Below are 16,003 nucleotides of genomic sequence, written 5' to 3' on the forward strand. Positions count from 1 at the left end.
GACCAGGCAGGCAGGCAGGTGAGCGATTAGGAGCCAGCAGTCCAGGATTGTGAGAGGGATGTCTGACTGCCGGTTTAGCCCAATACCCATGATCAGGCCTAAACCGGCAGTCAGACATCCCCCAAGGGGTCCCAGATTGGAGAGGGTGCATGCTGGGCTGAGGGGACCCTTTCCCCCACCACCCCATGCACCAATTTCATGCTCTGGGCCTCTAGAAATGGTTATAAGGATGTTCAAGAAACTCAGTGAGCAGTTCAACAAAGAGATAGCAAGCATAATAAAGAACACAGAACCCATAAACTTAACCAGTAAAATGAAGAATACACAAGACAGAATCAACAGTAGGTTGGATGAAGCAGAGGATCAAATCAGCAATATGGAAGACATCATAGCAGAAAACCAATCAGAGCCTCAATATGATTAAAAAATTTCATAAAATAGGATAGTTTATAAGCCTTTGAGAAAACATGAAGTGTAACAACAACCACATCATAGGGGTACCTAAAGGAGAAAAGAGAGAGCAAGGGATCAAGAAACTATTTGATAAAATAATGACTGAAAACTTTCCTAACCTGGTGGGGGAAAAAAGACTCACAATCCAAGAAGCATAGAGAGTCCCAAAGTAGATGAATCCAAAGAGGCCCACACTAAGACACATCATAATTAGACTGGCAAAAAGTAAAGACAGCCGAAACCGGTTTGGCTCGGTGGATAGAGCGTCGGCCTGCGGACTGAAAGGTCCCAGGTTCGATTCCGGTCAAGGGCATGTACCTGGGTTGCGGGCACATCCCCAGTGGGAGATGTGCAGGAGGCAGCTGATCGATGTTTCTCTCTCATCGATGTTTCTAACTCTCTATCTCTCTCCCTTCCTCTCTGTAAAAAATCAATAAAAATATATTTTAAAAAAAAAAAAAAAAAAAAAAAAGTAAAGACAAAGAGAGAATCTTAAAAGCAGCAAGAAAAAGGCAGTTAGTTACCTACAAGGAAGCAACCAAAACACTCTCCGCTAATTTCTCAACAAAAATATCTCAGGCCAGAAGGGCTTAGCAGGAAATATTAAAAGTGATGAAAAGTAAAAATGCAGAAAGAGCCTTTGATAAAATCCAGCACCTATTTATGATAAAAACTCTCAGCAAAGTGGGAATAGAGGGAACATACCTCAACATAATAAAGGCCATATATGACAAATGCACAACCAACATCATACTTAATGGGCAAAAATTAAAAATGCTTCCCTTAAGATAAAAAACAAGACAGAAACGGCTGCTTTCACTATTCTTATTCAACACAGTACTGGAAGTCCTAGCCATAGCAATCACAAAAGAAGAAGAAATAAAGGGCATCCAAATTGGAAAGGAAGAAGTAAAATTGTCATTATTTGCAGAAGACAGGATACTTTACATAGAAATCCCTACAGATTCCACCAGTAGCAGGATACAAAATAAATATCCAGAAATCAGTTGCATGTTTATACACTAATAATGAACCATCAGAAAGGGAAACTAAGAAAACAATCCCATTTATAATTGAACCAAAAATAAAATAAAGTACATAGGAATAAATTTAACCAAGGATAATGTAAAAGATCTGTACTCAGAAAATTATTAAGAAACTGAAGTAGAAAATTGAAGAGGATACAAATAAGTGGCAGTATATACCGTGTTCATGGATAGGAACAACTAACATCGTTAAAATGTGCATACTACAAAAGCAATCTATAAATTCAATAAAATTTATATTAAAATTCCAATGGCATATCTCACAGATATAGAACAGATATTCCAAAAATGTATATGGAACCAAAAAAGACCCCAAATAGCCTTAGCAATCTTGAGAAAGAACAAAGCTGGAAAAATCATGCTATCTGATGTCAAACTATACTACAAGGCCATAATAATCAAAACAGCATAGTACTGATATAAAATCATATATCAGTGGAATAGAATAGAGAGCCCAAAAATAAAACCATTCCTATATTGGCAATTAATATTTCATAAAGGAGTCAAAAATATACAATGGGATAAAGATAGTCTATTCAATATATGTGTTGGGAAAATTGGACAAATATATGCAAAAAATGAAACTAGACTACCTTCTTATACCATACACAAGAATAAACACAAAATGGCTTAAATATTTAAATATTAGATTCAAAACCATAAAAATCCTAGAAGAAAACATAGGCAGTAAAATCTCTGACATTTCTCATAGCAATACTTTTTTCTGATATATCGCCTCTGGCAAGGGAAACAAAAGAAAAAATAAGCAAATGGGAATATATCAAACTAAAACGTTTTTGCACAGCAAGTGAAACCAACAAAATGAAAAAAAAAACCTACCAATTGGGAGAACATATTTGGCAATGATACATCTGGTAAGGGGTTAATATCCAAAATTTCTAAATAACTTACACAAATCAACAAAACAAAACAAAACAAGACAAAAAAGCACAAACAAACCAATTAGAACATGGGCCAAGAACCTGAATAAACACTTCTCGAAAGAGGACATACAGATGGCCAATAAACAGGAAAAGATGCTCAATATTACTATTCATCATAGAAATGCAAATTCAAACCACAATAAGATATCACCTCACCACTGTCAGAATGACTATCATCAATAAATCAACAAACAGCAAGTGTTGTTGAGGATGTGGAGAAGAGGGAATTCTCATGCAATGTTGGCAGGAACGCAGACTGGCACAGCCACTGTGGAAAGCAGTATGGAGTTACTTCAAAAATTGAAAATGGAATTGTCTATGACCTAGTGATACCACTTCTGGGAATTAAAACAAAGAATCCTAAAGCACTAATTTGAAAGAATATATGTACCCCTATGTTCATTGTAGCATTTTTTACAATAGCTAAGATCTGGAAACAGCCCAATGCCCATCAGGAGATGAGTGGATAAAAAGCTGTGGTACAGTTACTCAATGGAATACCACTCAGCTATAAAAAAGAAGGAAATCTTACCTTTTTTGACAGTTAGGAGGGACCTGAAGAATATTATACTAAGTAAAGTAAATCAGTCAGAGAAAGGCAAGTACCATAGGATTTCACTTATATGTGGAATCTAATGAACAAAAACTAACAAACAAAATAGAAACAGATGCATAGATAGAGAACAGACTGACAGTTGTCAGAAGGGAGGGGATTAGGGTGTGAGTGTGTATGTGTGAAAGGGATGAAGAGATTAAGAAAAAAAATACTCATAGACACAGACAACTGGTGATTATCAGATGAAATAGGGTGGGGGATGGTCGAAGAGGGTAAATGAGGGATAAATGGTGATGGAAGGAGACTTGATTTGGGGTGATGATGACAATATAATATACATACGATGTACTATAGAATTGTACACCTGACACCTATATAATTTTATTAAGCAATGTCATTCCAATAAATTTATTAACATTTTAAAATTTAAAAATAATAAAAAAAACAAACAAGCAAAACAAAACAAAACTTCTGACTCTCTTTAATCATAGATTTATCTATGTTAACCAAAAATTTAGTGCAACTCAAGTAAATAATTATTCTAGAGTACATCTCACCAACTCAAGTTATCCTTTAAAGGGTTCTTATTTGTTAGAGCTTATAAACACATGCCATTTTAGTCAAGATTAAAGATCATATTTTTGGATTATTCAAGGTTAATGATGCAAAGCAGGTACTCATAGAAAAATGCCTCTGAACTAAAAAGCAAAGTCACTTTAATGATAAGAAATCATTTCTCATGCTTCCTGAGCAAATGTAGAAAAATATCTGCATTGGAAAGGTCTAGTGCAATTGTGAGAAATAAGAAACCTTGAACTTGAGCTCCATGTACCTCTGAACATGTGAACATTCTAACATTCTTCCTGATGTATTGTGCTCCAGTGTGGGCATTTGCTTTCTACAAGGGCAGAATTTATACTGGGTTATCTCTAAATAAAGATGTTTGGTTAAACATACAAACACTTGTTTTTTTCAAGACAGCTTTTTAGCAAATTATAGAGCAGCATATGGTGAGTATCAGGGTTTGATAGCTCCAGCAAACAGTCTGATGTTTATCCAATGACCCTGCACTATCACCAACTTTGCATGATGGAGACATGAAAGATGATATAGAGTGGCCACTGTAACACCATCCACTGATTTGGCATTATGTGGGTTTTCCCAATCTGTTCTGGGAAGATGTCACGTAGTGGTAAACCTTTATATCAATTGGCAGGGAAACCTGGCAACAATGAACTGGTCACATGTTGGAGAAAAATAGTTCAAAATACAATACATTAACTTGATAATCTAAGGGAGAAATATGTCGGGCTTGCAGTTGGCAGCAAACTCCCTTTACTTTCAAATGCCTCCTTTGAAAAATAGGGAACATAACCTATGTATGCTTTATAATCAGTAAACTTCTATTGGCTCATGATAATGATAGGATATGCTTCAGAAGTGAGAAATCAAAGCTGATCCACCAAAGTACTGGAAACCAGTTTCCAAGTCAGAATTCTCATTCATGTAATCTATATTATACAATAGTCTTCCTGAAAACGAAGATCACTGACAAAGGACTAAAACATTATTTGCCACAATCCCAGCATGGGTGAGAAATAGGAACTTCAGTGAGACTGATTGGACAGTATTACTAATAAATCAAAGTAGTGAATGGGTCAAAGTGAATCTACAGAGATAGTTGTAGAAATTCATAGACACCTACTTGGATATTAGGTAGTCCAAAGTCGATCACATTTTCTAACCCACAAATCTTAGGTATATCAAACTGCTATTTCCATTTACTTCCTGGCTTCAGTGTGACATAGAATATGTATTTCTGAAATTTTCAAGCTAAGTCTGAATAACCTGCTGTGAAGGAAAATATGTGTTCCTAGTGGCTCAAGTAATGCCCAACAAAACACTGACAAAAGTCCTACAGAATCTTTTTTTTAATATACATATTTTTATTGATTTCAGAGAGGAAGGGAGAGGGGGAGAGAGATAGACACATCAATGATGAGAGACAATCATTGATAGGCTGCCTCCTGCATGCCCCACACTGGGAATCGAGTCCCCAACCCAGGCATGTGTCCTGACCGGGAATTGAACCTTGACCTCCTGGTTCATAGATTAACACTCAACTACTGAGCCACACCGGTGGGGCCTACAGAATCTTGATAGTGGCTATGCATAAATCTCTTCATTCCACAGTCTGAATTGCAAAGATGTTGAATGTTCTTTTGGTATATGGGGATACCTGGCATGAGTTAACATGCTGAGCCTAAAAATGAGCGACAAAGCACGTTACCTTGCAAATGGTAACAAGCCTCAAGTCTGACTAGATCTAATAAAAGGCTGTCTTTTTTTTTTAATCCAAAGAAAGACATTTCTTTTGGTCTTATCCATTTAACTCTGAATAATTCTGAAATAAAAAGCTCATGAAACAATTAAACTCAGAGAGATGAAAAGAAAACTACCAAATATTACAAGAAAAATAATCATAGGAGACTTACTAAGTATATGTACAGGGTGCCCCAAAATTATATATACACACCTTAACAGCTGATAGCTCAATTTTGAAAATGAAATGTATTTTAATAAACACTGTCTTTATAATTACTCAAAGTGTGTGTAGACATTTGGGACACCATATATATATATATATGTTGGAGAAAAATAGTTTAAAATACAATACATTAACTTGGGGAGATATATATATATATCTCCCCTTTTCAATCCAAGCATTTATATGAGTGTCTGTCAAATCTTGCAGCTATGGAAAGACTATAATAATGTGTGAGAAGTCGAACAAAAATACTTCTCTGTAGAACTTCTATCATCAATCATCCCAAATCTCATAGCAGCTACACTGTGGAAACTACAACCAAACCACATGTTCAGTTTCTCAGTGGATGGAAGACTGCTTCAGCCATCAGGAGGCGAGCATGTTCTCATAACCATGACCATGACTGTTGCCCCACAAATGATGGAGACATTCAGGTATTTAAAAAACACAAAGAATTCATGCAACCGATATGAACCAGCAGTAACTCCTACTTCTCCCCATAGAAACTGAGTGAGATCAACACTGAAAATTAGTCATTTCCTAGGAAAAAGCAATAAAACTCTAGAACTGCTGTAGAATGGTAAAGTCATTGCCTCTGATTTGTACCAGCTGATTGTCCTATCATTCAACTCAATTCTGACACTACCTGCCGGAAGACAGCATCATATTCCGCAGCCCCATAACTCCGCCCTCCACCTCAGACACCCGTGGTTCTGAACAGCTGGCTATACATCCCAAGATCCTGAACTTGGGTTCCATTAATTTGCTGGAGCAGCTCACAGAACTCAGGAAATCTGTTTTACTTACTCGGTCACTGGTTTATCATGAAAGGATATAACTCAGAAGCAGTCAGATGGAAGAGATGCACAGGGCAAGGTTTGGGAAAGTGTGTGGAGCTTCCATTTTCCACCCTCCCCAAATCTCCATGTGTTCACCAAACTCCATCCTTTTGGGTTTTTATGGAGGCTTTAATGCATAGGCATGATGAATGAAGTCACTGGCCATTGGTGATGGATTTAACCTCCAGCCCCGCTCCTCCCCTGAAAATCAGGGGGCGGAAAGGAAAGTTCTAGCCTTTCTTTGTGGTGGCTCCTCTGGCCCAGCTCTGTTCTTAGATGGTTTCCATAAGTCTCAACATAAGACCCGTGGTGTTGGGAAGGGGCTTGGTATGAATTATAAGACACCATTTCACCGTTATGAAAGCAATTTCAGGAACGGAAGACCAGAGACCAAATTTAATAACAAAAGATGTTTCCATTGCTCTTATCACTCAGGAAATTCCTCAGATTTTAAGAGCTCTGTGCCAGAAACAGGGACGAAGACCAAATATATATCTCTAATTTTAAATCTGAATGTCACACTCTGCAATCCTGTGCAAGGCACAGCACAAAATGTGAAGAAGTCCAAAGCCTTACAGACATTATAAACCATCACAGGTCTGCAATGCGGGCTATGAAATGACGAAGCCTCACAGTCATTTGATATTGTGTCTCAACCTAAGAAATGATTCTCTTGTTTCCACAGATGGAGGTTGGGAGGAAGAAGTATGGTTATTCTAATCCTCATTATTATTTTTATTTCTAAAGGAATGTTTTTTGCTTTATTCTCCCAGCTCAGAGAACACTAATAAATGTACATTATAAATAAAATAGGCTTATAGCTTCTTTCGAATGGTTATGTGCCCGGCATCTCACTATTCACTTTTACAACACTTATTGAACCCTCACATTCTGAGCATGAGTGGCAGGTCTTGTTATCACCACTTTCCAGCAGAATGAAAGGATGTTTCCACAGTTAAATAATTTTCCTGAAAGCATCTAGCAGCTGAGCAGCAGATTTGAAATTCCAACCTGTCTGACACTAGAGCCTCAGTTTTAAGCCCAGGTTCTCAATCTCTATACTACTCTTCTTGAATTCGAATGAAAGCAATACAAAAGTGACCTCATTTGCCTCTCTTAATAAACTGCACATATGTTACCTCAATTCAAAAATTATTTGTTAAAATTCAAAGCCACTATTTGTTTTAACTATTTAGTCAAAAAGGACTGAGCTAATACAATCTGTTGTTGCTCTCTATTTAATTAAACAGACACCTGGTTTCAGGGGTTACCAATTACATCACCTAATAAGATGTATATTTGTCTAATTACAGCAATAATTTTTAAAAAGACTGAGAAAGAGAAGGAGGAAATAAAAAAGGAGGAAGGAAATGTGGATGAGAAAAGGGGAGGAAGGGAGTGCTGGGAAGGAGGGAGGAAGAGGGAAAGAGAGAACAATGAGAGAGAGAGGAGAAGGGGTAGGAAGCACACAAGGAAACAAGGAAATGCACTGTTGAATGTCAAGTTCGTGTAGATGTTAATATCCATTCGGAATCCACTCTGACTTCCCTTCTATGTGTTACTTCATCTCATAAGTCAAAACATTTCAGTCCACACACCGAGAGCATTACAAATGTGCTTCTCATGGTAGAGCTGATTAATAGACAGACTCAATATTCTTCCAAGAAACCGAATTTTTTAACTGTTGGATAAAGGTTTTAAGTGTCACTTTTCTCATTTTTATGTTAGTTACATATTTTCTAAATCACATTTCACTTCAAATAACCATTGTACTAGAAGGCTGGCAATAGAAAATACACAATTGTTACTAGTTTTGTAAATCTCAACAACTTTCATTTATAACTGGTCCTTTAGAAATGTTACTATTACATCTAGAACTGATTCCAATCTAATGCTATATAAATAAAAAGATGCTCAGTATTTTTTTCAGGAGTGGTAGCCCTGAAATCTTTACAATGTAGTATTTGTTACTAATATATAAAAGCTATATAAAAGCATGTTACATATGAACATCCAAAGCAGCAAATAAAAGTTGTTCTGTGCTGATAAATTGAAGACTGCCCAGGCAATGTCTGTGTTCTATGTCTTGATAAATTAAAAGCTTCAGCGAAATCTCCAGGTTCACTGTATTGCATTTAGGCAGAATCAAATAGTGTTCTTTTGTCAGGGACTATGTGGCCCCATATGAAGTCAAAGCAGCTTACTCTGCAGCATGTGGCCCTTGAATTAAACATATTCAAGATTAGAATAGACTGCTTCTCCCCCTCAGGAAAGTGACCTGGTAGAGACTGCTGCTGTTCCACTGGGCAGATATCACTTGGAACATACTTGTGTTTGTGTGCGTCATACCTCGGTCGTTCTGGCAGACAGCCTTCAGGATGCGATGTCCCGGGCCACATTTCCCATGATCTGGGATACAGATGCCTTCAGATACCAGCCATCGGTAACACATCGGGTCCTCGCAGGGAACAGATTCGACCAAATGCGTGCAGTGTCCTGCAGGCCCCGTGGATTCCATGAGGACATGGCGCTGTCTCATTCTAAATCCTAAAGAGAGGAGAACAAGACGTTTACAGGGTTCCAGCCCTAACCAACAAAAGAAACAAGCAGCAGCTAGTGAAGAGATGAAGCTTTCATTTGAATACCTGCAGCTCTAAAACATGAATCACTGTGATGTGTTTTCTCTTATGGGAAATGGGAATGATATGAAGATAAAAGAAGTAAATGGAAAAGAAGTAGAGCTGGAAATCTGTATTCTAAAGATTACAACCTAGAAGTTGGAGAGTTCGGACATAATAAAAAAAAATCACAAGTAGCATGTGTCCAATGGTATCAATAAATAAGTAAAAATGAATGAACACTTACAGAAATAGCCTAAACATAGGTAAATCTATATTTTCTTTCTGCTGTCTTTTTTGACAGTATTGCTACTCTGCATTAAATCAAAATATAACTACACTTTGGTATATTCCTTTGGTAGATGCCTGAGCATTCATAGCTTCATTCCCTGAGACTGAAAGGTCAGCCTGCCCTGTGAAGACTGTACCTCATTGGACCTGCACTCCCCATTCTGGCTAAACATGGGTCCCTGGGCTATTATTCAGTTAAAAAAAGAAAGTACTGTGAAACTAGGGTACAAAGTTCCACCACAATTAGGATATAAATGAACCTTACATGCTGCAAGCCTACAGAGTCACAAACTCAATCTCATAGGAGTCAAGCAGGTACAAATTGAGGAAAATGGGTAAAGTGCAAGACTACAGGGAGTGGTGGGGTCTGTGGTGCTATGGAGGATGTGCCTTGCTCTGAAATAGTTGGCTAATCTTCAGCTTCCATTGACTGTGGCCATGAGGGAATATGGACTCTCTTTTGTCATCTTCTGATTTTTGTCTGAGAATCCAGAAATCCAAGTTATATTTTGTTTTTATATGAAATCTCTCCATTTTAAATGATAGAAACTAATAGATAAATTTTAAAAACACAGTGAGCTAAAGTAAAGTGACTGAGAGCTAGATAAATCCCTTTACTCAGCATTTCATATCTGTGGTCCTCCTGAGGTTCACTTCTGAGGGCTGCACCCACCTTCCAAGGATCTCTTATTTCATGTTCCATCTGTTAAAAACGAAATTAAATCACTGCTTCAATTATTTTAATTCATCTATAATAATAAAAGTATAATATGCTAATTAGACTGGGCAGCCAAACGACCTTCCGGACGAAGCTGGGGCTGCGAGGGCCGAGCCCCTTGCACAAATTCTGTGCATCGGGCCTCTAGTTTTTAAATAAAACCAATCTTGTTGCATGGTGACTTTTAAAAATTAGTATTCATTTATGCCTTGAGGTAAGAAAAAAAATGAGTCTTTGATAGAAATATAGCAAGAAAACATTGAGTTTCCAGAAAGTGAGTTAGATGCCACATCTCCCTTTCAACAAGAGGACATGTTAGGAAGCACGAGGGGTAACAAAGCCAGGTATGTCTCTCCCATCGTTTTTCCAGGGCCATGCCTCTCATTCCGCCAACAGTAAGCAAATGAAAGGTTACAAAGCTCAAGGTGCAGGTGGCAAAAGACTGGCTGCTCTTAGCACAGCCAGGAGGCTAGAACAAACCGACTCATGGTTTTAGGCCACAAGAGGGAGCCAAGCTTCCTTAGAATATTGCAGGGCTGGGCAAGTATTATAGAGTCCTAACTGCTGGATTTGGGTTTTCTTGGTCTAGAGTTAATCCATGACCTCCCTTAAAAGAGACTCTTAGACTCTACAGATCATACGTCCCAGTCTATGTTATTAATCAGTCAAAATAAAACCCAAGGAAGGGCTCAGCTCCCTTCCTGGGCCACCTCGAGTAGAGATGCCTGAAACATACAGGGCTCTAAACTACACATAAGCAGCAAACTACACTGACCTCTGAGCTCTCACTGCCACACACTTTGGATGACCTCTGTTCCTACATGTGATGCCTATATTCCACTTACTGACATCTATGTTTGTTAATTTAGGTCTTTGAGTAGGACACGGCATGGGTCTCCATGATTTACATCGCTTGACAACCAGCTCAGAAATTGAGCAGTCTTTTCAGAGGGCCTCTGGGTGTCCTATTCCTACACCTCACTGCCGTGGAGGGGCATGTGCAGTTTTCCTCTATCAATCAAGGTGCATCCTTCCCACCATAAATCTATAGATTAGAGCTCCTCAGTCAATAAATTCTTTTGTGCTGCCCTTGTCCTGACTCTAAGTAGGATCAGATCATAGCACAAGCTCAGCATAAAACAAAAACCTTGGATTCTCTGGTTAGCACTTAACTTTAATCACACATCAGTGTGCGTGCCTGCAATAGACATCAGGCTTCCCCCGGGTGCTTCTGCTCTGAGAGACACACAACTGCCAAGTCCATGGGGGCTGGGGCCAGCCAACCGCTTACCTTCATTTACTAAATTCCATATTAATCAGGTAGCATCATCCCGTAAACATTAACTGCTGTATGTAGATCACTCTAATGGACTGTGGGAAGCCACAGGAGAAACAGAAAACATAAATCTCATCTTCACAGCGAATGCAGTCCAACAGGAGGAAGGCGCAGGCATTAATTAAGATCTACCCTACACCAAGACTGTGACAGCCACTTTACTTATATTACCCCGAATTAATAAATCATCAAAACTATTTCATCACTTACTATGCTCATTTTACATATTTAAAAACTAAGGCTGGAAGATGCTTTATTGCTTCTCTAAAGGCTCATTACTCCTGAAATGGATACGTGCGAAATTCAGCGGAGGTCTTTCTGAGTCGTTACCTCCTCACAAGAAAGGATGCAAGTCAGCTCTTGTGTAAGAGGCTCCCCAGCCCCGCTTCATGCAGTGGATCTGACAGGTACATGGATCATCTCCTCAAACTAAAGGCGTACAGCTTAGAAAGTGGAATTTTAGCCACTGGATAGCAAGATGGAGTTACAATAATCACTTCCTGACCACAGATTCAGTTCACCTTTAGTGAGGCTAATACTTGGAGGGTTTTAATTTTTCTATCAACCTAAGGATATAGTGTCTAGCCCACTAGTTTAGTGTATATTCTACTAGAGATCATTAGGAAAAGTGAATGTGGATTGGGGAGAGAAAAGAGAAGAACAACAAATAGCAGAAAGGTCAATATTTTTTAACTGAAGCCATGAACAAGTGAAAGGAGGCTTAGGTGGGCTTTTCTAGGTTTGAGGACTGTATTTCTTCATGTGCTAGTGACCCAAAGGTGTGCACGTAAGCTTCAACGAAGCTACCCATGGCCGAAGCTGTGACTCCACACTAACTCCATAGCGACAAGCTGGGAGCAAGGTCCAGCAGGAGGAGCAAAGAAGATAGTGTTTTTTCCACCTTAAACTCCCCACCTGTCCTTATCCCTGTCAGTCTTGCATATGTTGACAATTCTGAGTGAAAGAAGGTGAGCAGATTAAATCTTTCAATCCAATCCTAGTAATCAAACCACCATCCCTGCAGGGTGAGCAGTTTATAGCATCATAATTTACACCCCATTGTGAATACAGAAAAGAAGAGGAGGCATTGATAGGTGGTCGTGAGCATAAGAACCCAATTCTTAGAATGAAAAGCAGGCAAGGCCTTGCACCAGCTCCCACACACCAGACACAGAGAAAACTATCTCTTACTCTACATAGTACCTGTGACAAAGCAAAATGATCTCAGATGCTTCCCATTAAAGGTGGATTTATCTAGCAGACAATAATAGAAAATGGAAAGGATCCCCATTATTATTATGTGAGATATAAACCATGTATTTCCCTACTTTAATGTGTTATCTAAATTCATTTGTTTCAGAATATAAAAGAGTGTCTTTTCAAAGATAGTCATGGCCTCTCAGTTTCAAAATGCCATTTCCTATGGAGACTTTTAGGATTTTATATGCTGTGCCTGGGGGCAGTGAGATAGGGGTAAGGATGGAATTCCTGATGTTCTACCACATAAGCAATTATCCACTGTGACACCATATCCAGAGGCCCCATCATTTCCTCTTCAGAACAACTCCTGTGAGCAAGGTAGCCTTTCCAAAATATGTCTAAAAGGAACAAAAATATATGTCTATGTATCAAAAATAATTTTAAAAATGTGCTGCACATGTAGGTAGAGTTCATCCATCAGCAATGTTTCAGGCTATTTCTCTTTCACGTATCTCTAATTATAACTCTGGGAATGCCTCAAAAATAAAGCCACGAATGATAAAACCGGACCCGATTCAAATCCCTCTGGAAGGTGTTCTGGCTTCACTTGACAAGTACCAGCCTGCTGAGCACTGTTGTCCTTGTCCGCCTGTCACAGACCAGACGGAAGGTGCGAAGGCCGTGTACAACAGCTGCCTTCTGATGTACTCGGAATGGCTGATGGGCACAAACCTTATCCTGACTGAATGATGTCTGCCTGAGAATGACAGCCATATGAAGATCATTTCTACAGTAACTATTAGATAATAAAAAATTTCATGCTTTCTTATCTTTTTCTACTATTAAACAAAAACGTGAACAAAAGGAGCATGCTAAAGTTATAATACCGTGGCTGAGAAAAAGATCAGTGAGGAGAAAAGAGTCATTATCTCTGGCTTTCCACATTTATTTTCCTGTTGTCTTGTTTTCCCCTCAAATCCTCCATCAGATATAGATATAGATTAGATATAGATATAGACATAGACATAGACATAGACATAGACACAGATAGATGTAGATAAAGATATGGATATGGATATGAATATACATACAGATATAGAACCTAGGAAAGTATGCACAATTGAGATTTCTGCTAGTGCATTTCTTTAGGGTAGAGAATTCAAATGAGAACAATCCAGATCACATGCAAAGGTCAGCAATGCTTAATGCATTAGCCTATGCCCTCCAGCCTCCATGGAATGTTAAACCACATCTAGTTTGTGCCAGTCAGTGGCTGGCAGAGCCCACGGTACCACCACGAGACAGTCCAAGATTGAGCGCATCTCAGACCTCATGCTCACAGTCAGTAGGAATGACAAGAAGATTGCTTTCTGCTATCATAACATGCTTGGACTCCTGGAAGGCACAAAATCACTTCCCTAGAGGACAAACTCCATTCTTTATTTGTCCCAAGAGGGATTACAGGCAGGTGGCCCTGGCAGGTTTTAGCAAGACCTTAAAAATCAAAATTCTCGCTGCTCTGGGGAAGCATTTATAAAATAACAAACTCCCAGACCTGAATAATAATCATTGTACTTACACTCTCTCCTGTCTGCAATTACGTAGTGCCTAAAGCAGGTCATTTAGCCTCAGTATGGGCCCTATAAAACAGTCTAATGCTTATCCATCCCAGCCTGCCGCTAAACTCCACAGGAGGCTGTGGTGACACTCAGGTGAGAAGTTCTGCTCTCTCTACCCTCTCTTTGAAAAACGTGTTATTTAGGGCACAAAACACACATGCCTGTTACTTGGTGCTCTAACACTGTCCTTAGTACACCCTCCTTTTCTCACACACTGCAACCTATTTTCCCTCTCCCTCCAGAGGGAATGCACTAGTGCAAAGAGGCATCCCAGACCCCACCCTCATCCCCCACCTCAGCTCAATGATCAGCTCTCAAGGCTAATTGTTCCCACTGGCCAATGTGGTGCACTCGGGCAGAGGACTTCTCTGCTGACCTAGGGATAAGCCTTTGCTTGATTCAAACTTATTTAGGCTCATGGAGGACATCCTGAAGGAAGCCTAGTGTTTGAGGAACTCTCAACTGAAGAGTCAGAAATCCAGGTCCTTATTGCTGGCGTGGCCATCATGAAATCACTCTGGGGTTTCAGAGAAATGGCTTTACTTTTCTACACTTTCGTTTGGCATTTTATGAAGTGTTGTGTTCTTGCTGAGCCTAAATGCTGACGCAAATGTGGGCAGTTAATTCGTTTCCTAGGGATTCAAAAACAAATTACCACAAACTGGGTGATGTAAAGCAATAGAAACTTACTCTCTCATAGTTCTGGCAGCTAGAAATCCAAAACCAAGCTGTCAGGAGGGCCCCGCTCCCTCTGAATGCCCCAGGGAAGGACGGTCCCCGTGCCTCTCCTAGCCTTTGATGGTTTTCAGCACTCACTGCATCCCTTGGCTTGTGGAGGTATCACTGCAATGTCTGTCTCTGTCTACACATGGCCTTCTCCGTAGTCTTCTGTGTCTGTTTCTACACATGGCCTTCTCCTCTGTGCATTTCTGTCTGTCCAAATTCCCCTCTTTGTGTAAGGACATCTGTCCTTGGATTAGAAACTACCCTAATCACATATGACCTCATTTTAACTTGACTGCATCTGCAAAACCCTATTTCCAGATACGATCACATCCACAGGTACCAGGGGTTCACACTGGACATAGCACTTTGAAGGACAAAAGTCAACCCACAGTAGGTGATGTCTAATGAATAATGGGCCAGCGTAGATTGGCAGGAGTTGACATCTATGTTAGGGTCATAGGGGCCAATGAGGAAACACTTTGGCAGATGGAGGGAGGGGTCAGAATGTTGTGAGTGTCCCAACTGAGTTCCATGGGCCAGTTCTGAGTTACGTAGGAAAGGAAGACTGAAATAAAAGTTAAAAGAGCAGTTTTTCAAAGTTTTTTTGTGAAAATTTAGACTGAAGTGACAAAAATTACAGCATAGAATTAGGGGAAAAACACACACAAAAATTGTCTGAATTTCTGTAGAGACTCTATGGCCCAAAACAAAGGGCATAAAAACATTTATTACACCTGACCATAGCATTGCCTCTACCTTCCTGCTGTAGCATCAGCACCCCATGTTCCCTGGAGGGGGTTGCTTCCCTCCTACTTTCAGTCTGTGAGGCTTGGATGGAGCTGGCCCTTTGGTGGACCTGGCCTCTAATCAGAGCGACAGGGTCAGGAAAGAGCACCTGACACAGATTAGCTAATGGGAGTCAGCTCCAGGACTCTGCCTGGAACTATGAGGAAAGACATTTCTTTCTATTTTACTTACTGTCTAAAAAGGAAATTTTCTTCAATTTTTTGTTGTTGAGAATTTTAAGATCTACTCTCAGCGACTTTTAAATACACAATATAGTATTTATTGTTACCTGTAGTCACAATGCTAAGCATTAGATCCTCAGA

At 39.4% G+C, this 16,003-nt stretch overlaps 1 protein-coding gene across 1 annotated transcript in view; it reads right to left on the reverse strand.

Annotated features, from left to right (window-relative positions):
• The window catches only part of THSD7B (thrombospondin type 1 domain containing 7B), a 720,951-nt gene that overhangs the window by 457,572 nt on the left and 247,376 nt on the right, over positions 1 to 16,003 (reverse strand). The window contains exon 6 of the mRNA XM_006101466.3: positions 8,736 to 8,933. Within this exon, the coding sequence (XP_006101528.3) occupies positions 8,736 to 8,933 (198 nt within the window). The remainder of the gene's footprint in view (positions 1 to 8,735; positions 8,934 to 16,003) is intronic.

Source organism: Myotis lucifugus, unplaced genomic scaffold (genome assembly GCF_000147115.1).
Source record: "Myotis lucifugus unplaced genomic scaffold, Myoluc2.0 scaffold_364, whole genome shotgun sequence".
Classification (NCBI taxonomy): Eukaryota; Metazoa; Chordata; class Mammalia; order Chiroptera; family Vespertilionidae; genus Myotis; species Myotis lucifugus.